Consider the following 23,708-nt stretch of genomic DNA (forward strand, 5'->3'; position numbering starts at 1 on the left):
CCCTGATCTTTTCTTTGCTGTGATATGATATGATATGATTTGTCTTTTGTTTAATTTGATGAAGTCTTATGTGCTATGATTCTGAATTTGCGATAACATATTTACGCATTAGGTTAACAAATTAAAAGGATAAACTGCACCAGATTTCTTGTCAAAAATAATATTTACTTTTGATAACAATAAAAATGTGTGTCTTTAAAATATTATAAAACGTGACAAAGAATTTAATATTAAATATATATTTAAAAAAAAAGCTTTAGAAGTGTATTTTTATTTAATATTTTACAAACATGATTAAATAAATAAAACAGTTTTATTCTTAAAAATTAGTAATTTTATTCTAGGTGAAAAATTTTTGCAATTTTTTTATCAATGACAAAAAATAAAAAGAATTTTTGAAATCAAATTTTTATCTGATTTTTATATGTATTTTTTAAATAGTTATCTAAATATTCTTATAAAGTTTTAGATAAAATACAATAGCAGTTTGCTAAATATAAAAATCGATTGCTACTTAATAAAAAATATTTTTTGTATTCTTTGTATTTTATAATAATATTTTAAAGATATTTTTATTGTTACAAAAAATAAAAATTATTTTTATCAGCATTTAAAAAAATCAGGTGCAAATTTAATAGTTTAGTAGTGTTAAATCCGTACGATCCACAGTCTTATATTTTAATTTGACATATTAAATCAAAAATAATATTTTAAAATCATAAATTTTTTGAGTTTAGTATAACATTATTATCATTATTATATAATAAATGTATTAAAAATGCTGTTTTATCTTTATTCAAAGTAAAATATAAATGGAACAATTTGAAGTTATAATATTTTTTAACCATAAAGAAAGAGACCTAAAAAAATAAGAATACATATAACTGTAATAGTAGCATGTCAGTTTTACATTAAACTTTATATCAAAAGGCTAATGAAAAGTTATCGATAACCTAGTATTTTACTAACTTCATTAGAAAAGTAATTGCCATATGATGTTATGCTTTCTATTACACATGTCATTTCAAGTATAAAAGTAGAGTTATAGATAAATTAGTTATATTTATAGTAAATATTTGTATCAAAGTGTAATCATAATATATTATTAAAAAAATTTTGAACACAACATTTATTATTGATAACTTTGGATTGCCGTCTTCGTCCAGAATTAGAACCTTGAGGCTACTGCAACTCTTAACTCTTGATAAAACAACATAAAATTGTCCATGGATTGACACTAATTTTGGCAGGTAAAACCCTACATGTGATAATGATTGATCCTGATTCTTGTTAATGGTCATTGCAAAGCACACTGTTAATGGAAATTATCTCCCTTGAAACTTAAATGGCAATCGTGAATCTAAAGGGATCAAGTTCATTCTTGGAATGTACACTTTGTCACTAATATTTTTACCGGTCACTATCGTCACTCCAATTACGTTGTTGCCAAGTTCGTTAACTATTAACCTTATCCTGTTGCATAAACCTAAATTTTGGTCTATGTTTCACAATAGCATTACAGTGACTCCTAGCTTCAAAGTCAACTTGTGGTTGGGTAGTCTCGAATATTTGATGTCATTTAGGAACTCAGGTGTGAACCACTCTTGTTGTACATCTTCATTCTCATCAGGTTGACATGTTGTGTCAGAACTTAAATACTCATTTTTCATCCCTGGGAAGATTGTCAAGACGAAATCGTTTACCTTCTCGACACTCTTCCAAGCATGGGTGCAAGAATTATCCTACTCTAGAAATACCTATAATCTGATATATTTTGCAATAAATTTGGATATGCAAAGTCTACCAAATGAAAGAAAGGGTCATCAGTAGTTGTAATCAGCAGATCATCTAAAATTTCAACTTCTGACTCATCACCAACAGCAGAACCAAAATTTCTATTTTCAATATCAAGTATCCAATTAGCAAGTCTCTTCATTTGACCATCATGTTGATTCGAAGAAGACATTAGAAGTCTCATGTTCGTATGCAACTTCAGAACCTTACGGAACAACCACAGATGGAATGAGTTAATAGCTGATGACAATATATCATGTCTACACCCTTTTAAAATCACCGAAAGTATCTATCTGAAATCACTTCCTAGAACCACAACTTTACCACCAAATGGTTGATATGTCTTATATTGATCAGTAACTAATATAAGATCTCTAAACGCCCAATCAAGTGCTTCAAATCACATTTTATTGAGCATTTGAGCTTCATCCTAAATTATTAAGCTACTTTAGATGAGCAACTCAGCCTTCAAACTGTCATGCTTGATGTTGCAAGTAGATTCATCAGTAATTATAATGGTTATTGTAAATCTAGAATGAGCCGTTCTTCCACCAGGTAGGAGTAAAGATGCAATTCTATTGAATGTGACATTTAAAATAATATTTTCTCTAAATCGAATAGCAGAAGAAAGTCCATTCTAAATAAATATCTTACCACACCCACCATGCCCATAAATGAAGTAAAAACCACCAGAGTCTGCAATAATAGTATTGAGTATCTCATCGAATACTAACCTTTGCTCATGAGTCATATGCTAACTCCTCCTCTATTAGCTTATTCTGGAAAAGGAAAATATCAGATAACTTAGGATATGGCATTAATATATAGTATCTTAAAGATCTCGCATTGCTGTTGAGTATCTTCTCAATCTCAATAAGGTAGAGGTTTTTTAATTCGTCATCAATAATGTTTAGTCCTACCAAAAGCACATGATGGTTTATAAAATATTTAATAAGTAATTTTAAAATAAAAATCATTAATATTATTAATAAAAATAAAAGTAATAAAAGAATACAATCTTGATACAAAATAAAAGACATAGTGAAATATCTTAGTTTTTTAATGCTTTTTTTCTTTCATATAGTATCCCGTCAGCTAATAATGTCTACGTTGCATTCCAAACACAATCTGATTTGCTAACGCTATTAGATATCAGTAGCAACATAAATAGTTTTCTCAATTGATGACCAGATGTAAGTTCAGCTACCTCATTAATAGTTGCAATGAATTTTCTATCATCATACAATAGTCCTATGGAATAGCAAGCATCTTGGAAAATAGAATATGTAATCCCATTAACTGTCCTAATAGACTCATATATTGTGCAGCCTCTCTGAACAATTAACAAAATTCTCATATAGTAGATATTACTTGTACTTGGTGGAACATGGTTTGACCTCCCGATAGAATACCATCTTTTGCGTGGATATCATTCCCTTGTTTCTCTATCATAAATAAATTGGTTTGGAAACTCAGAATATGTCAAAGTTTGACCTGCTTCAAATTTTTTGTTGGCCTCCATCCATACTAAGAACATCGTACATTTTCCTTCCTCGTCTTCCACGATCTCCTCAAGATCGTCATCATCTTTAAAGATGATATTTTGCTCTTTAGTCAAATGAAAGGTTAATCTCATCATTGAAGACCACCTCTAATAAATATCATAAGCCAAAATTCTCTACACAGCTTCACATGCAGACAAATACCTACAATCATAAAATTGTTTGATCTCATCAATAACTTGAGCATTGTTTCCATTGGAAGTGTCATTTGAAACTCCAACTGCTACCCTGTCTAGACCTTTATTCACGTACTTGAACAAATATTTGATATACAGCATTTGACTTATTGCAGTACTCTACATGAATATGCGCTTGATAAGGCATTAGCAGATATACACTGTATGGAACCGCATTCCTATTTTCCATATGAACTTCCTTCTTCTCAGTAACAACTTCAGTGTCTTGTCTTATATATGATGGGTATCCACTATCATCGATAACTATGGTGCTACTGAATGTTTTGGGATAATATTTGATGCAGTACACATCTTTCATGCAGGGAGATTTTGAGAAATCTCTACCACATGGTCCATGAATCATATATGTAAACACAACTTTAAATAATTTTTGGTATCGAATAGGATCGGGCAACTCTAACAATATTAACCAGTCAATTTGAGTTGTCGTTGTTATCTTGTGGCCTTCACTCGACTATAAAAGAATTTGAGCATGTGGCAGACCTATTTTTTAAAATTCCACCGTGTACATCCCTTATAACAAAAGACAACAAAATAATATGTTATTAATAAACTATCTATTTTATATATGTGTTTTGATAAATTAAGGGTGATAATAAAAATTAATAATATGTTAAAAATAAAAAATATTTTGCCATTTAAAAAATATTTTGCTATTTGATGATTTCGAAAGTCTGTGCACATCGGTACGTTGGTTTAAATTCACCACATACTCATGATGGTCTTAAAGTTACCTACATTGCGGCTAACACCAAAATATGTGATTTGATACACCATTCATTCTCTTAGCAAATTCATGAATCGAGACATAAGAGCCTTCTTAATTGAGGCATGCATTTTTCTCCCTAGAATTGATAAATAAAAATCAAAGTACCGTTAAAATGAGGTAAATAAACACATTTGAAATATCAATAATATAAATTTAATATTATTCAAAAAAATAGAAGAAAACACACGTCTTTATCGGGTCAAACCACCTCAATTGAGTATGACAATAGAATATTTCCGTAACTCGGTAGTGTGCATAACTTTATCACTCGTACGGTACAAACAAATTATCAGCTGCAAGATTGATCTCAACAATTTTGTGAATACAAATCGCCATTATTAAAAGATAGAAAAATTTTAAAAGGAGTAATTAATTGTACTAAGAAAAAGAGGTATCGTGCTATACATCTCTAATTCGTACTTTTATAGTTAACTCATAGTTAAAATTTTCTAAAGCGTAATTGACTTTGATTTGAATTTAAAATGAAAATCCTAACGACTAACTAAAAGATTATAATGTAAAAAAATTATTATTGTTACACGAAAAATAATTGAATAATTATTAATTATTATCGTTGTTACGTGAAGACTAATCCACACTTAGTTATAAATTACAATAATTACATGAACTTATTAGTTTAGAAATAAATTTGAATTAAAATAAATTAATTTTTTTCAAAAATTTTAATTCATGAGTAAGTAACTTAAAATTAAAAAAAATAACAACTTAAGTAAATAATAATAATACACAATTATTATTATTACACGAAAACTAATTGAATGATAATTATTATTATTGTTATTATGTGAAAATTAATCCGCACTTAATTATAAATCACAATAATGATGTGAACTTATTAACTTAGGAATAAATTTGAATTAAAATAAATTTAAATTAATTTATTAAAAAATTTAATTTATAAACAAATAACTTAAAATTAAAAAGTAACAACTTAAGTAAATAATAATAATTTATAATTTAAAAGAATAATTTATAAATAACTTAAAATTTAAAAAATAACAACCTAAACAAATAACTTAATTAAAAAATAACCATCTAAGTAAAATAATTTAAAATTTAAAAATAACAATTTATATATACAAAACAACCTAAGCAAATAACTTAAATTTAAAAAAAATAATAATTTAAGTAAATAATAATTTATTTTTTATAAATAAAATTTTAAAAATTTTCAGTGACAACACCTAAGCAAATAATTTAAAATTTTAAAAGTAATAACTTAAGCAAATAATAATTTATAAATATAATTCTAAAAATTTCTAGTAATGACACTTAAATAAATAAATTCCTAAACTCAACGTATGAGCGCTACTTAAACATAAGAACTTACTATTTATATTACTATAAAAGTTCTATTAACAAAATAAATTATTGGCATTGTCAAGTATACATGATTTAATTTCATCTCAGAAACAAAAAGTATAGATGTATTAGTATTTTTTAGCCTTAAGTAATATATATAATAAAGAGGAGCGCTACACATACAAGTCATTTGGTTTACAAGTCATACGAGTTGAGAGAAACTTAACAAAAAGCACGCTGACCCATATACGATTTTCATGGCGTGCTTCGCGTTCCTCCTTCTCCTCCTCCTCTTCCTTCTTCTTCTCCTTCTTCTTCTCCTACTCTTCTTCTTCTTCCTCCATGAAAACGAGTTTCTTGCCAAATTTGATCTCCTTCGTGCGTTCTCTTTTTGCTTTTTCATTCGTTGTTTTATCTGCGTTTATCACTGGTATTCTTGCTTCGTTTTTTTTTTTTTCGATTTTCATGGTTTCTGAAATCAAGTTTTGAAGATAATGGAACTTCAGAAATACACCCAAACGGTTACAGAAATACACCCAAACGGTTACAGGAATTCACCCAAACGATTATAGAAATACACCCAAAGAATTACAAAAATACACCTAAAGGATTACAAAAATACACCCAAAGGATTTAAAAAATACACCCAAAATTCGTTGAAGTACACCTTATGCATAATTCAGAACTCTTCCTCTTTCTCCTCCTCATCTTCTGCTGCTTTTTTTTCTTCATTTTCTTATTTCATATTCTCATAATTCTTTTTGGGAGGAAAAAATTAAACAAAGAAAAAAAAAAATACATAATGTTACAAAATCAAAAGAAGAACGAGAAAAAACACGAAGATAAAGATGAAACACTTCAAAAACGAAGAAGAAGAAGGACAAAAAAAAGAGGAGGCATGGAAAAAGAAAATGATAAATAAATAAATGACTTATATGGAAAAACGCTTGTATGTGGAGAATTTCTCTCTAATAAATCAATTATTCACACCGGTTCAAATCAATAATTCCATGGCTTTTGTTTGAATTAGGATAAATAGATTAATCTAGTCCCTGGTTTACAGTAATTTCTATTTTTGTTAAAATATCATCTCAGTATCGTGAAATAAAAAATTTAACTAATATGTATATATTATTAGGGACAAAACAATGAAAAATTCGATGAATCTCACCACCTTTATCGAATTTCCGCCATCGGAATATGGATATGTCTTCCTTTTTTTTTTCGCAATGGAATATGTATATATGTCTTTAAATACTTTTTAACATTTCTGAAAGCATCCTTTACCACAAAAAAACTATATAGTCATAGAGATATCGAGAATCAAAATAAGAGGTAAACGATGAAAGAAAAGAAAGAAAAAACATAAAGCACACGAGGTAGCACGTGCAGAAGATCACTTCGAACAAGATTAGCATCGTTATCTTAATCTTTATATTACAAAACCCACCAAAGGACACACTCTGCCTCCTTTGTATTTACCTTTGTCGTTTTTCACGAATCAGAGAAATTACTCCGTCTTTGGCTCTTTGGGTTGGTGGGATAATAATCAGAGAGATAAAAAAGGTGAGCGTAACTCCTTAATTAATTCCAGCAAATTTCAAACTAAACTTAGGTAGTTTACTCTTATATTCAAGAGAACGTGTTCCGTTAATATCTGCTACTAATTACTAAATGAACTCATGAAGTAAAAATTGATTGTATTTTTTAAATAAAAAATATTATTGTTCGTAAGATTAGTAAACTCACCAATTAAGTAATTCGAAACCTCATTCACTCTATACGAATATTTTAGAGTTGATACCTGCAAAAACATTTCGACATTTTAAAAAATAGAATGAGATTTTGTAATAATAATCAAGTAAAAATATTATATGTACCCCTTTTTTTGTCTCCTATTTATAAGATGTGCACCTTCATAACGGCTTTAGGCTTTTATGAGTTTTAATAGACATACATTAAATATGAATTTATAAAGTTTTGCGATTAACCATTTTGATGATTTTATATATTTTCTATAATTTCTGCCACATCTCTCTATTCTTGAGATTCGATTTATGTGGGCCGACCTGAAGATTTGATGTTGGGTTTAAATAAGTGTTTAATCTATTTAGGATTAAGGGTTGTTCTATCCATTGGGGGTACCTAAAATTGGGGATTATCCAATCTACTGTTCAAAAAAAAAAGTGTTTAATCGTTGTATGAACTTGAGTCTAGTATAGAACATTACTTTAAACTCGAATCATCGTTACTGCCGAAATATCCGAGTTGTTCATATGGACCAAGCCTTTTTCCTTTTTGGGAATTTGGATCTTTTAAATTTTTATTTTAGAGAATAAAATATGATCTTTTATCTTTAAATAGTTTTTCTTTCATATTTTTTCTTACTCCTACTTATGAAATAAATAATAACAAATCATACTTTATCCTATAAAATAAAATTCAAAGTTTAAAGATCCAAATCCCTTCTTTAATGCCCAAACCTTTCAGTTTCCACTTTTGAGTGAACTACCAACCCGGTCCCTATCAATTTCGCAGAATGACAAAGCAACCCGTAACTAATAAAGTAATCCACTTTGGTTCTTGTCTCATACTTCTGGGACACAAGGCGGTCTCTGTGGGTGAATCTCCGGTAACTACGAACGGAAAACGCTGAGCTGTCACGGTGAGCGTGTGTTAGCTTGCTGATGTGGATGAATGCTGCAGAGGTGGACACCTCAAATGGTCAGCGGGTTAATTGTCCCCATCCACCTCAAATGGTCAGGGGTTAATTGTCCCCATTCACGTCAATCAAAACGACCTCCCTCTTCTATCTTCGCTCAACTGCTATGCCAGAATGGAGGAATCGCCACCACCGCCCACCTCCGCTATCCCCAACCAACCTTCGCCATCCTCAGCCATAGTTGCCACCATGTCGAAGCCTGTATAAGACCAATACACAACCGCAGAAACATTGAACACTCCCTTCATCCCCATAGGGAAGAATGGCATTAGGTTTGAGGCTTTACCGTGAACAAATACAACTACGATGATGAATACAATAACAAGCGTAGTGGCAATGGAGCTAAGCCAATTCAGGATTGAGGTATTCCTAGTGCACCTCATTGCAACACCGTTGACGATAAAAAAATGACAACAGCAATTGGATCCAGCATATTGAACCCTTCTTGGAAGGAATTCACCAGGATCCGAAAGAAATTCATATCGTTCTTGATCATACTGGCAAAATAAGAGTACCACAAATGGCCGAGGCCGGCAATGCCTACAACAGCCTCGAGGAGGATGTTTCCGGCGGTAAAGAAGGCAATGAAGTCACCAAGCTCGATGCAAAGGAAAGAGAAAAAGTCGCCGGCGACGGGACATTGACTGCGAACTCGGTGTACTAGAGGGCGGAGAAGCCAGAGATGGCGTAGGTAAGAATGATGGCGGGACCGGCGTCAGTGCGAGCCTCCTGGCTAGTGATTACGAAGATTTCGGAGCCAACAACGGAGCCGAAAGCAAGCCAGGTGAGGTCCCAGGTGGTGAGGCAGCGGCACATGGGATTCTTGCTAGCGTGAGGGAGGATGTTGAGCTCATTCTTGTCAGAGGAGCGGCTGAGGAGGCGATCCTTAGACGAGGGCACGTGGAGGCAAGGGCGGCCCGGTAGGTGGTGAAGCTATAGAATGAGGGCTCTGCAAAGAAGTCTTGCTTACTCCACCGCCAGTAGCTCCGGGTGTGGGCGTTGGGGATGGCGGAGGTGGGCCGGTGGTGGCAGTTCCTCCATTCCGGCATAGCAGTTGAGCAAAGATGGAAGAGGGAGGTCGTTGGGAGCAATTGACCTCGTGACCATTTGAGGTGGATGGGAACAATTAACCCTCTGACCATTTGAGGTGTCCACGTCTGCAGCATTCATCCACATCAACAAGCTAACATACACTCACCGGGACAGCTCAGCGTTTTCCGTTCATAATTACCAAAGATTCACCCATAGGGACCTCCTTGTGTCACAGAAGTATGGGACAGGAATCGAAGTAGATTGTTTTATTTATCAGGGGTTGCTTTGTCGTTCTACAAAATGAATAGGAACCGAGTCGGTAGTTCATTCTCCACTTTTTGAAGAAAACGTTCCATTTATTAATTTAAATTTTCAGCATAGTTTTCAAGCAGTTCATTTAAAACCCACTTCATTAACTTTTCATCAATCACATCATTCTTTCTTCTCTTTGTATTCACTCACCATTTCTTTTTATTCTAATTTTTCTTCGTCTTTCTCCATCTTTTCTTATCTTTATCTCTATTTTTTTTCGTCTATTTAAAATTCAATTTAGGCATACTTCATCCTTTTTATCTATTTTATATATTTAACTTTTTATTTTGTGTCCCAAAATCCAATTTGACTTCTTTTGTACCATTTTTCTTGAAATTTGTGAGAAATATCATTTTTTGTTTGTTCAAATGTTGGGTTCATTTTTTTAGATATTGAAAAAGATTTGGTATCATGTAATATTAAAAGTTAAGGTATTTTACAAAATTCTGGTAGTGGTAAAATTTGCAAAGGACAAATTGTCAGAAGATGAATTTTATTTTTAAATATTTATAAAGACGATACACAGAGAACAGATTTGGTTTTTAAATATTTATAAAGCAATACGCAGAATGCGTATTGTATTACTTAAATATTAAAATCATAATACACATAATGCGTATTGTGAAGACACAGATTGCGTATTGTCATTTCCTGAGTAAAATATTATAACTAGACTATTATAAAAGGAGGATCGGTATTAGGCTGATTGAGTGTGAGAGTGCTTTATTTTCTTGAGAATGTAAGAGTATAAAAATAGAGAGAGATATTAGTTTAAAGATATATTATAATAGTCAAATCTTTCTCCAAACATTTGAGGGTATGAGTTTTATATGTGAGAATTCATGTGATATTGTTATTCTTTTTGCAATAACATATAAAGAATTTAAGAGTATACTTTGTGAATGTATTGATACTCAAGTATTAAAGAGAGTCATAAACATTCTTTATAGACAGTCTGTTTTAGTGTTAGTGATTTCGTTTAGTTTCAAATAATGCATGTGGTTAACGAAGCAAGTATGCAAGGGATGTTTTCGATCTACCAGCAAACATGGGCACAAGTGTCTGTTATCAAGTTGTATGTTGAGTTTGAAGAATTAACTGAGGTTGGTTTACCAGAGGCTAACATTGACTTGACAGTTTATAACACTAAAAGTGAAGAGAAGTTTGAGGGCACTTACCATATTGTTGGTCCAACTGAAGAAGTGGGTGAAGATGATATAATAGTTGAGTCTAACATTGCAAATGTGGCAAATGCACTAGCGAGCCAACATCCATCTGGAGAGCCTTCTTTCATGCATGCTTTGGATCTAGACGCTATGAATGCACCATAATTTCCTGAGTATGTCAATTCAGGTAAGTAGTCTTTTTATTATTGTTATGGTTATTTTTGTTGTTGTTGTTGGATCATAAAGCAATAGTTAGAATTTTTTTTTTGTTATTATTGTAGATCCTGTTGTTGTTATGGACGATGAATTTGTTATTGGCATGAAATTCAGTTCTAGAGAGACTATTACTGCAATAATTAAAGATTATACCATTCGTAGGGGAGTGAATTATCGGGTGTGTGAATTTGAGCTAACCACTTTTTATACCAACTACTTTTTATGCTAAGTTGTTGGCATGAAATTCAGTTCTAAAGAGACTGTAAACTGAATTTCCTTTTGACCCTATCTGATGCATGCCATTCAATATACTCAAATGATATCAGTGGTATGGTTGCACTCCATGTTAAGCGATGTTGCAAGATTTCATTAGGAACTATAATGTTTCTCATACGTTCATGACTGTACGGATTCCACACAAACTGTAAAAGCATAACAAAACAAACATATAAATATAAATACAAAATAATGCACAATAATGGAAAAAACTAATAAATATAATAAAAAAACTTACCCCATCTACAGGAATATCATCTATTAACTGCCTGAGATGCGAGATGCTCCATTTTTTGTATCCATGAAATTGCGAGCACCAAACAATTCAGCTGAAATAAAATGAAACCATATTATTCTAAACCAATATATTTAAATAATATATTTGAACAATACATATTAAATAATTTATAGTAACATGTTATATTAAGAAAAGTAATTTTACCTACATGCAAACGGAAAGCTTGGCTGCGATCGCACAGGTGCTAGGAACGGTAACTGTTTCTAAGCCCATACACAAAATAGCGCCAATGGACCATCCACATCTTTACAAGTATAACGTGATGTTCGACATAGTGTCCTATACAAATGTGTCAAGCAAGCGGAACCCCAACTAAAGTCCCTAATCTCAGCAAAATTTCGGAGCAGAGGCAAGAACTTTCAGTGGACTGTCAATCCTGACTTGTCACAAAATAAATTTGTGCCGAACAACAATAATATATGAATCTTTACGTACATTTGTCTAGCGAAGGTGTTATCTAACTGCATGCGCCGCTTTAAGGTGTGAAGTCATGCAAGTTTGACACCACTTCCTTTGTGATCAGGTGCTATAGGTATTGTCGCAAATTGTATCATGAATTCATTTTCGAGGCTACTACTACTGGTATCTGTAAACCCTGACACCGATAAACCATTTGTCGGCAGTCCAAAAATTATTGTAACATCTTCCAAGGTAATCGTACATTCACCGCGTGGAAGGTGGAATGTATGAGTTTCTGGGCGCTATCACTCAATCAAGGCATTGATAAATGCATTGTGTAAAATAAGTTTTTCAAATATCTGAGACATGTGATAAAATCTACTATCCCAAAACTCGATTTCAATTCGGGGATCATACACATTTTGGTGGAGATATCTTGATCCCAAATCTCTTGAATTCTAAACAAATTGAAAATAATAATAATAATAATAATAATAATAATAATAATAATAATAATAATAATAATAATAATAAATAAATAAATAAATAAATAAACAAAGATAAATAATAATTACATTTGGTGAATGGCCAAGATATTCAACAATATGATCTTCAAAATGCGTAATGTCACGAACCATATTCTGCGTTTATTTTTAAAAAAAAAACATATTATATAATGTTTATTAAATCAGAATTTAAATATTGATATTTAAATTAAATTCAAATTTAAATATTTATATTTTATTTAAATTTATTATATTTAGATATTTATAAAAAATATAAAATATATTTGATATGTTTAAAATATATTTAAATTCAAAAACGTTTGAAATCAAACTTAAATATATATTAAATTAACAATTAAAAATATTTTCAGTTTTAAATATATATTCAAATTAAAAATATATTTAAATTCAAACTTAGATATATAGCTAGATTCGCAAAACGTTTAATTTATATCTAAATTCAAATTATAAATATATATTTAAATATATACCTAAAACTAAAATATAATTAAAATCAGATTTAAATATATATTTAAATTCAAAAAATATTTAATTTTAAATTATAAATATGTATTTTTATATATTTAAATTTTATTCAAATTCAAGTTTAAATATTTAATTAAAACCGAAATATATTTAAAGTTATATTTAAATTCAAAATATATTTAAATTCAAATTTAGATTTATAACTAAAATCAAAGTAAATTAAAATTTATATTTAAATATATATTTAAATTCAAAATATATTTAAATATCTATTTAAATTTGGATTTTTTAAAATAGAAATTAAATTCACAATTATATTTATTTTTAGATTTAAAATATATTTAATAATACTAATCACTAATTAACATCATCATTATTTATCTAAACAAATAATAAAACTATAATCTCCAATTATGTATTACTATTTTTTTTCTCACTACTAATAAACACTATTTAATTTACATAATAACTATAAATATCATTATCATATTATTTCTACTTCAGATTAAAAAAAATACACAATTAATCTACTAATTACATTACTATTATTAAAATAACTTACTTATTAATTTTTGGAGAGAAAAAATGCTTGGCAAAAGGATATGAAAGCCTCATGCAGGAACTATGGAACTATGAAAGCATTAGAGAGTAAAAAAAAAGAGTAGAAAGAAAGAAAAACTGAAAGTGTGGAATTGTTAGTGAGAAAAGTGTAACAGTCCACACCACCCGCTAGCACAATATTGTCTGCTTTGGCACATAAGGTCTCACGGTTTTGCCTTTGACAATAGGGATGATAGCCGTAGCTCCCCACACTTACTCGCCAAAACGCGTCATGCTAGGGAGAGGTATCCACACCCTTATAAGGCATGCTTCGTTCCCCTCCCCAACCGATGTGGGACCTTACAATCCACTCCATAAGGGAGCCCAGCGCCCTCGCTGGCACATCGATCCGGAATCCGTCTCTGATACCATCTGTAACAGCCCAGACCACTCGATAGCACGATATTATCCGCTTTGGCACACAAGACCTCACGGTTTTGCCTTTGACAATAGGGATGATAGCCAAAGCCCCCACACTCACTCGTCAAAATGCGTCATGCTAGGGAGAGGTATCCACACCCTTATAAGGCATGCTTCGTTCTCCTCCCCAACTGGTGTGGGACCTTACAATCCACCCCCTAAGTGAGCCCAGCACCCTCGCTGGTACATCGATCCGGGCTCTGGCTCTGATACCATCTGTAACAGTCCAAACCACCCGCTAGCATGATATTGTCCGCTTTGGCACACAAGGGCTCACGGTTTTGCCTTTGACGATAGGGATGATAGCCGTAGCTCTCTACACTCACTCGTCAAAACGCGTCATGTTAGGGAGAGGTATCCACACCCTTATAAGGCACGCTTCATTCCCCTCCCCAACTGATGTAGGACATTACAATCCACCCCCCTAAGGGAGCCCAGTGCCCTCGCTGGCACATCGATTCGGGCTCCGACTCTGATACCATCTGTAACAGTCCAGACCACCCGCTAGCACGACATTGTCCATCTGTAACAGTCCAGACTACCCACTAGCACGATATTATCCGCTTTGGCACAGAAGGCCTCATGGTTTTGCCTTTGACGATAGGGATGATAGCCGTAGCTCCCACTCTCACACATTAAAACGTGTCATGCTAGGGAGAGGTATCTACACCCTTATAAGACATGTTTCGTTCTCCTCCCTAACTGATGTGGGACCTTACAATCCACCCCCCTAAGGGAGCCCAATACCCTCGCTAGCACATCGATCCGGGCTCTGCCTCTGATACCATCTGTAACAGCCCAGACCATCCACTAGTACGATATTATCCGTTTTGGCACATAAGACCTCACGGTTTTACCTTTGACGATAGGGATGATAGCCGGAACCCCCAAACTCACTCGTCAAAACGCGTCATGCTAGGGACAGGTATCCACACTCTTATAAGGCATGCTTCGTTCTCCTCCCCAACTGATGTGAAACCTTACAATCCAGCCCCCTAAGGGAGCCCAGCGCCCTCGCTGGCACATTGATCCGAGCTCCGACTCTGATACTATCTGTAACAGCCCAGACCACCCGCTAGCACGATATTGTCCGCTTTGGCACACAAGGCCTCACGGTTTTGCTTTTGACGATAGGGATGATAGCCGAAGCCCCCCACACTCACTCGTCAAAGCGCGTCATGCTAGGGAGAGATATCCACACCCTTATAAGGCATGCTTCGTTCGCTTCCCCAACCGGTGTCGGACCTTACAAAAAGTGTATGCGAATTAAAGAGAGAGAGAGAGTAATAATGCACTGTGTTCACGGGCCTGCTGGGATTCGACGCATGTTGACCATGCAAGCAATACGTGCTTTGCGTATTGTCAGAAGAATACGCCTTTTGTGTATTGTGCATTCCCAAAAGCACGCCCCCAGATCCATGTGAAACACCATTTCTTCTAATAATAAAGTAAATCTCACCTTCTTCTTCAATAATGAAATAAAAAATTCTAAATATTGATGCTCCCCTTTATATATATATATATATATATATATATATATATATTACTTTTAGTATTGTTATCAAGATATGTTCATAAAATCTATTTTTAACAACTTTACTTTTAACAACTTTCTTATCTACAAACGTTACAAGAAATTTTTTCTCCACCTTTTTGCTTCTGTTTTTTTGTTTACATAAATTTGAAAATATTAAAGAGGCAAAGTAATAATGACATTTTATTGATTTTTTTAGAAAAATGGTGCAAAGTATACCTTCCACAAGCCGTCAAAGCAACTTTACTGTTGTCCTAACCTGGGTTTACCCTTCTTGTGAAGTTACAACGCCTCATGGGGTGAATCTTTATATTTGGGTTTTAGCTGAGATTTTTGGAACCCCTTCAAAAATTAATTCTGAATATCTAGAAACCCTGATGCTGATGTTTCTGAGGTTGGAGCTTACCGTTATGTCAAGGATGGAAAAATCATGGAGTATTCATAGATTTCTCTTATACTTTTCCTTTCATATCGTTATATCATCTTCTTTGTATTTATATCTTATTGGAAAATTTATATATCTTAGCCTTTTTAGCAATTTTATGGATATTTATTCTATTTTATATGGGTAAAAGATATCGGCATTCTCAAGTAAAGTAACTTTTATTGATATAAAAAAAACTATTACATAAAAGATTTTGGACCTCATTAAAAACTCTTGGAATCACTTTAGCATTGTATATTCTTTCTACCCATCGCTTGAGTGCTTACTCCGCCAAGTTTTTCATGGTGCATATTTTCTATAAGAGATCCTTCTCTACACCAACCTCGATATGGCTACTTAAGAGTACTCGAGGGTATGGATCCCCATTTTGATCGGTATTACAGTCTTTCCCTATTGTTGACTATGGGATTGTTCCATATGACCATAAGACCTCAGTTCATGTTCCCATAATCCTTTGGATTTTGACGAGTGATAAAGTGCCAGTATAGAAATTCATAAGTTTAAAAGGTTTAAGTTCGTTATAACTCTAAAGTGGTATTCAACACCAATCAAAGTTTAGTAAAAGTGTCACAAAATTTCAAAACAATGACCGCGAGTTCAATCTCGGGTTGTTCTCCCTTGGACTTGCAATAAGGTGTACAATTATTGGTTATGGAAATCGGGGGGTTGATCGCAATTACAGAAATATAAATTGACTAAAAATTAAAGAGCAATTAATAACTAAATTGCAAGGAAATAAAATCAACGAGCAAGTAAAGGGCTAACTAATCAGGGGCGAAGCTACATGTCTGGGAAGGGGGGCAATGCCCCCCCATTTTTAATTTTTGTTAAAAAAAAAAGAAATAATAGACATAGTTTCAATTTTTTTTTATTTTCTAGCCCCCCTCTTTTTTTTTTGGAACACTTTTTTAATCCTCCTTTCATTCATAAAAAAAAATCAGTCTATTTTATATAACATTAACAAAGTATAATAGTTTTAGACTTAGTCTAATAGTTTACTTTATTTAAAAAATAAAATATACATTTTTTTCTCTCAATATCTTCATCCACTCAAATTTCTCACTTTTACTTTGCAGACGTAATAATTTTAGTAAATTATTAAACACCGCCCCCCTAAATAGTTAGTCTAGCTTCGCCCCTGTAACTAATCAAGTATGGAATAAAAGAACAACAATTAAAATGATAACTATACTAGAAAATAACTAAATTAAACTAAAAATGATTAAAGCAACTAACTAATAAAAGGGATGGTCAAGTGCTAAAAAGTCTTGGTTAGGGTTGAGAATCAAAGATCACTATCCTTGTCATTAACCAAAAATATGGAAATTATTATGAGTTAATCCCATTTCATCAACCTCTATACATTAAGAAAAGTTAAGTAGACATAATTAACTCTAATCCACAAGTCTTAACTAACTTACTAATTGAATTAGTAAAAGATTAGCGTTAGTGAAAATAAAGTCAACTAACAACTCTAAATTACCAATAAAAAATAGACATTAATGACTCAAGATCATCCAATTTCTCAACTACAAGCCAAGAAAAGAAAAATCTACTCCATAACTAATGTAAGCATTTTATCAAACACTTGGTGTACATAAAAGAAAAGCATCATAAATGACAAGAATTAACAAAAACTATAACTAACCAATGCAAAAATTCAACACTAACAACTCAAATAAACATAAATAAAACATAAAACATAAAATTCATTCTTAAGAAATCAAAAGCGTTTACATAGTCACAAGATTAAAAAAGGAAAAAAAGTACACTAACAAGAGATTCCAAGTAAAATAGTGTAAAAAGCAAAAAAATAAGATCAATACTATAATTAAACAAGATTGAAATCTAAAACTAGAAGCAAAATAGAGGTAAACCCTAGATAACCTAGAGAGAAGTTGAACTTTTCTCCTTTATTTTGGCTTTCAAATACCATTAGTTGCAGCTGCTAGGGCCCCTTAAGAAGCCCAAAACGTGAATACACATGCTTCATTAATTAAGACACATAATTCGACCTCGTGCATGCGAGAATCTCACTCAGGAGATGAAATGGTGCTCGCACAAGGATCTTACTTAAGCGAGAAAATATTACTCACGAGAGAATCTCGTCTAAGTGAGCTGGCAGACAACTTTCTCTTTCGAATTGCTTTCCGAATTCGTTTTGTCGATCCATTTTTTTCGATCCTTTGACACCGTTGATATACCTTAATCCTGAAACACTTAAATAAATTTCATCACGACATCGAATGGTAAAAAGAGATTAAAAAATTAATAATTAGAAGCACAAAAAGCATATTTTTCACACACAACTTCATCAGAAGCAAGATTTGAAAAACTCAATTCATTAAGCCAAAATTGTGTAAGTTAGTTGATAAACTCCATACTTTTAACACAACTTAGAATGATAAAATGGAGTTTATCAGGTTCACTTAACCTTTTCTTCAAACCATTCAGGATAACTTTATTTGCTGGCTCAACCTGATCAATAGCTTGAGAATACCAAATCGAGTTAGTACTTGATTTCACATGAATTTTCAATATTGTGATGTGTTCATTCGTGATAGTGGACTTGCCTCAATCCACAACAACGGTGAGGAACTTCAGATGCCCAGAAGCCATCGAAAATGGACCTAATAAATCTATCTCCTACTTTGCAAAAGCCTAGTGGGTATTACCAATATTAACTCTTGTGGAAGTGCTTGATGCAACTTTGCATGAAATTGACATTGAGGGAATTTTTTGACATATTTAATGGAATTTCGAATTAAGATTGGCCAAAAATATCATGCCCTTATGACCTTTGGAGCTAAAGCCTTCCCTCTAATATGATGTTAACAACATCTTTTATGGAATTATTCTAAGATATATGTTGTTTGGCTTAGACCTAGGCATTTCAATAAGGGTTGTGAGGATCCTCCCTAATAAAGTTGCCCCTGTATCAAAGTGTAATGTGAAGCCTTTATCTTAAGCTTAGGAGCTTTTTTTGGATTTGAGGGTAAAATTTTCCTTTTTAGGAAGTCCACGATTAGAGTAATCCAAGTGCTAACCTCTCCCACACACACTAAATCTTGAACTAGCACTATAGTGGGCTCATGAAGCACTTTTTGAAAGAAGGTCTTGTTCTAAAATCCATTTAAATAATAAATAATTAACTAATAAATTAATTATAAGCCAAAGAGATTAAGAAATAAAAAATTTATAATTTAAGAAAGTGAAAATAATTAGGATTCGCATTAAAACGTTTATTTTAAAGGTTTTGGCCCAAAGTTGGGCCAAAAGGGCTAGGAAAATGGACTTGGATCACACTTGGGCCCAAGGCCCACTCACTAACACCCATAATCAACCTCACTTCAGCACTCCCCCCCCCCCCAATTCATTAAAACATTCAGCATTGCCCTAAGAGAGAAGAGAGAAGTCACCCAATCACTCAAATCCACATCACTTTTAATCCGAAGCTTCAATTGACAAGCTGTTTGTGGCCACGCATTTGTCTCAAAATCCTCTTCAATTCTATTTGAATATTATGGTTATTTACCAAGGATTAGAACACTCGTTAAAATGATTATTAAATGATTATATAATAATTAAATGATTATTTACCAAGGATTAGAACACTCGTTAGTGTGTGACCCCATAGGTTCAATACTAAACGGGTTGTAAATTAGTCATACTAAATTTATTAATCAAGGTTGGCGTCTAGCAACGCTCCTTGACGACCCAATAGTATGAAGTAATAATATTTTTACTAAGAACCCAAGATGAACAAAAAATACAACTCCTTCCATCTTTTCAGCTCTTGGCTAACTTTTAGAGTACGGTTTAATTGTCAAATTCTAACTTGTTACCATTATTATAATGAATTATGAATGACTTAAGAAACTCATTACCATAGTTGATGGATTCCATTTTGACTAATCATTAATTCTACAAGTATTTAAATCATACCCAATGTCCATTCAACTAACACCGTAGGGTGTTAGGTGTCCGAAATCAAAGTATAACAAATACATTGTCAATCACTATGATAGTCGCAGGTCAAAGGAAAATTCTAATATTATGTTCATCATAAGAATATCCTATTGACAAATATGCGATAACTATAACCATTAGGAATTCTTAGAGTGAGTTAGTTCAATGGTTATATCTTTATATATACCATTTATATATATAATTTAATAAATGAGATCTATTAATCTTCATCCAATGAAGACTATTATATATATATATATATATATATATTAATCTATCCGAATCACTAATGTCCCATTTTTAGTGATTCTACGATTAAGAACAATTTAAACTAAAAGTACTCAAAAACATATATCTCATTATTACGATCTCTATCGTAATTATTCGTTTCTAATTTTAATTAATGACACTATCATAAATTATAGAATTTTATTCTTATAAAAAGGAATAATAACAATAATAATAATTCATGATAGTATTTTATTGTACATACACACTTATCTCCAATAATCTCCCACTTGCACTAGAGCCAATGACAGATTGGATCCAGGACATACATGTATTTCCAACAAAATCTCCTACTTGCACTAGGGCCAATCAGTCATATATTTCAATCCCAATTCCCACATGTGCTTATCAAACTCTTTTAATCCAAGTGCCTTAGTGAATGGGTCTGCTGCATTATCCTTCCCAGCAACCTTTTGAATTTCAACGTCTCCACGTTCAACGATCTCTCTTATCAAATGATACCTTCTCAAGATATGCGTAGATTTTTTATGTGATCTTGGCTCTTTTGCTTGTGCAATGGCTCCATTATTGTCGCACAGTAATGGAAGTGGTTCTTTAATTGAAGGCACCACACCAAGCTTGTTTATGAACTTCTTCATCCACACAGCTTCTTTAGCAGTCTCACTTGCTGCTATGTACTCAGCTTCAGTCATTGAATCAGCTACAGTAGCTTGTTTGGAACTTTTCCAACTCACTGCACCACCGGTTAAGGTGAAAACATAACCTGAAGTAGATTTTCTATCATCTTTATCTGAGGCAAAACTTGCGTCAGTGAACCCTTTTGGTATAAGTTCAGAATCTCCATAGATGAGGAATTGGTCTTTGGTTCTTAAATATTTAAGAATGGATTTAACAACCTTCCAATGTTCCTCACCGGGATTTGCCTGATATCGACTGGCTACTCCTAGCGCATATGCGACATCAGGACCTGTACATGTCATGGTATACATGATAGCTCCCACTGCACTAGCATATGGTATTCTACCCATGCGTATTCTCTCTTCAGAAGTTTTAGGACAATCCTTTCTGCTGAGAGTAATTCCAGTGCCTATTGGTAAATAGTCCTTTTTGGAGTTTTTCATGTTATACCTTTTCAATATGGTATCAATGTACATAGACTGTGAGAGTCCGAGCAACCTTTTAGATCTATCTCTATAGATCTTTATTCCTAGAATATAGGCTGCTTTTCCCAAATCTTTCATAGAGAATTGTTGAGATAGCCAAATTTTGGTATTTTGCAATGCTGGTACATCATTTCCTATTAGTAATATGTCATCAACATAATAAGTAGAATAAATGCCATTTTTAATATTAAAATAAAAATAACGTTTGTCCAACATAGAAACAGAAATAACATTTGCAACAAAATTAGGAACATAATGACAATTCTCCAATACTAATGTCTTGCCCATAGGCATTGCTAAAGAAATAGATCCTATAGCTACAGCAGCAACATTTGCTCTGTTCCCGACTTGAAGGTAAGTTTCTCCCTTCTTCAGCCATCTACTTACTCGTAGTCCCTGCAATGAATTGCAAATATTATGAGCAGTTCCGGTATCTAATACTCATATAGAAGAATTAATAGTAGCTAAAGAAATCATGAAAACTGTTTTCAAGCATGTCTTACCTTCCTCTTTGGTTTTCAAAGAAGCAAGGTACTCTTGGCAATTTCTTTTCCAATGACCTTTGCCTTTACAATAAAAGCATTCAGCATCATTTTTGTCAGCCTTTTCTTGTTTGCCCTTGGGTTTGGTTACACCATCCTTAGGTGCCATGGGTTCTCTTTTAAAATTATACTTTCCATTTCCTTTTGCTTTCCACTTTTCTTTCTTCTTAGAAGAGCTGCCAACTACCATAGCAACTCCTTTTTTTTTCTCAGATACAATTTGATTCTCATAATCAATTAGCATGTTGAGCATTTCATGAAGATCATAGCTTACTTTAATCATATTAAAGCTAACAATGAATTGTGAAAAAGTTTCTGAAAGAGATTGCAAGATCAAATCTTGTGAAAGTTCTTAGCCCAATTTGCATCCTAACTTCTCAAGTTGTTCAATAAGATCAATCATCTTAAGAACATGGGGTCCAACAGGAGAGTCCACATCAAGTGTGGATCTAAACAAAGTTTTGGAGAATTGATATCGGGCCGTCTTACTTTGTGCACTATACATCTTTTTAAGATGTTCAACAATAGTTGGTGGATCCATATCCTGATGTTGCCTCTGAAGATCAGAACCCATGGATGCCAAAATGATGCATTTGGCAGTAAGACAATTTTTCAAGAACTTCTCATAAGTCTTGGTTGCCTCATTATCAATACTTCCATCCTCTTTAGGAACTGGGGCCGTAACACCAGGCTTATTGATTATATCAATTAGCCTTTCATGCATGAGAACAATTCTCAAATTGTGATACCAATCATCATAATTGGCTCCAGCCAATTTGTTATTCTCAAGTATACCACGCAGTGATAGAGCAGACATATTATTCATGAATCTAAAAAGAAAAAGTAAATATAAGTACGTATTCACACATACAAATAACACTTTCTACAATAATTATTATTATAGAAAATTAAGAAATCTTTATTTCTTAAATTAAGTGTTAAAAAAATATTTAAAATCATGAATGAGTATCTTGGTTGTCAAGTCATTACTCATACATTTTAAATAGATGATTAAATGTATCACATACAATTTTAATCCCAAATAATTACCTGGTTGTCAGGTTATTATTTAATTGAATTATATTTTATACCCTAAGTTGTCTAGGTTCAAGTAAAAATTAATTCATTCCATGTATCAAATGCATATATAAATTTTATCCTTGAGTACGAATCTCCTGGTTGTCAGGTAACTCCTCGTAAACAAAGTATAAAATTTATTTATCCTTTATTCCTTTCAGTTTTATTTCATAAATAAATAAAAATAATAATAATAGTATGTTCCTTAACATACATATAATTTTATCCCATATAAATTTATAATTTTAATAATAGCATCCCATGCCATAATTAAGAATCACATTCACTATAATAATAAAACTTAAATTAATTCTATTAATTCTGTAAATTTTTGTAATAAAACTTTAAACACAAAAGGACCATAGCTCTGATACCACTGTAGGATTACAAGTGTTCATAACACGCAATGGAAGTAATAAAGTAATCCTATTGATCTATTTTGTGCTTAAAACTTTATTGAAATAAGATGGGTTAGATGCCAATACATGAGTACCCTAGTGAATGAAAATTTTCTCCTTCGATAGTGCGAAGGTACTATGTATATCGACACCGAGACTGATCCTTGTTGTCAACTCATTGACCAATGCATTTAACTGAGAAATTTCTTGCAACTCCTTGCACCAGCAATTCTTCACTAAGAATTGGAATATT

The 23,708-nt window shown here is 32.4% G+C and overlaps 1 protein-coding gene across 1 annotated transcript; it reads right to left on the reverse strand.

Moving 5' to 3' along the window:
- Positions 1–1,505: 1,505 nt before the first annotated feature.
- On the reverse strand, positions 1,506–1,978 carry LOC148563741 (uncharacterized). The gene is made up of 2 exons (XM_088486924.1): positions 1,805–1,978; positions 1,506–1,715 (listed from the first exon to the last, which is right to left on the reverse strand). Exons 1-2 carry the CDS (start codon positions 1,976–1,978, stop codon positions 1,506–1,508), a joined length of 384 nt encoding a protein of 127 aa, XP_088343050.1.
- Positions 1,979–23,708: the final 21,730 nt, after the last annotated feature.

Source organism: Arachis ipaensis, chromosome B5 (assembly GCF_059453495.1).
Source record: "Arachis ipaensis isolate K30076 ecotype BB chromosome B5, ASM5945349v1, whole genome shotgun sequence".
NCBI classification, from domain to species: Eukaryota; Viridiplantae; Streptophyta; class Magnoliopsida; order Fabales; family Fabaceae; genus Arachis; species Arachis ipaensis.

What these genes read in the sequence shown, in the direction of transcription:
- LOC148563741 (XM_088486924.1), bottom strand. Translation starts at nt 1,978, where the DNA reads ATGAGACTTCTAATGTCTTCTTCGAATCAACATGATGGTCAAATGAAG. An exon ending in ATGACCCTTTCTTTCATTTG is followed by an intron (nt 1,716 to 1,804) that starts GTAGACTTTGCA and finishes CATGCTTGGAAG; the next exon opens with AGTGTCGAGAAGGTAAACGA.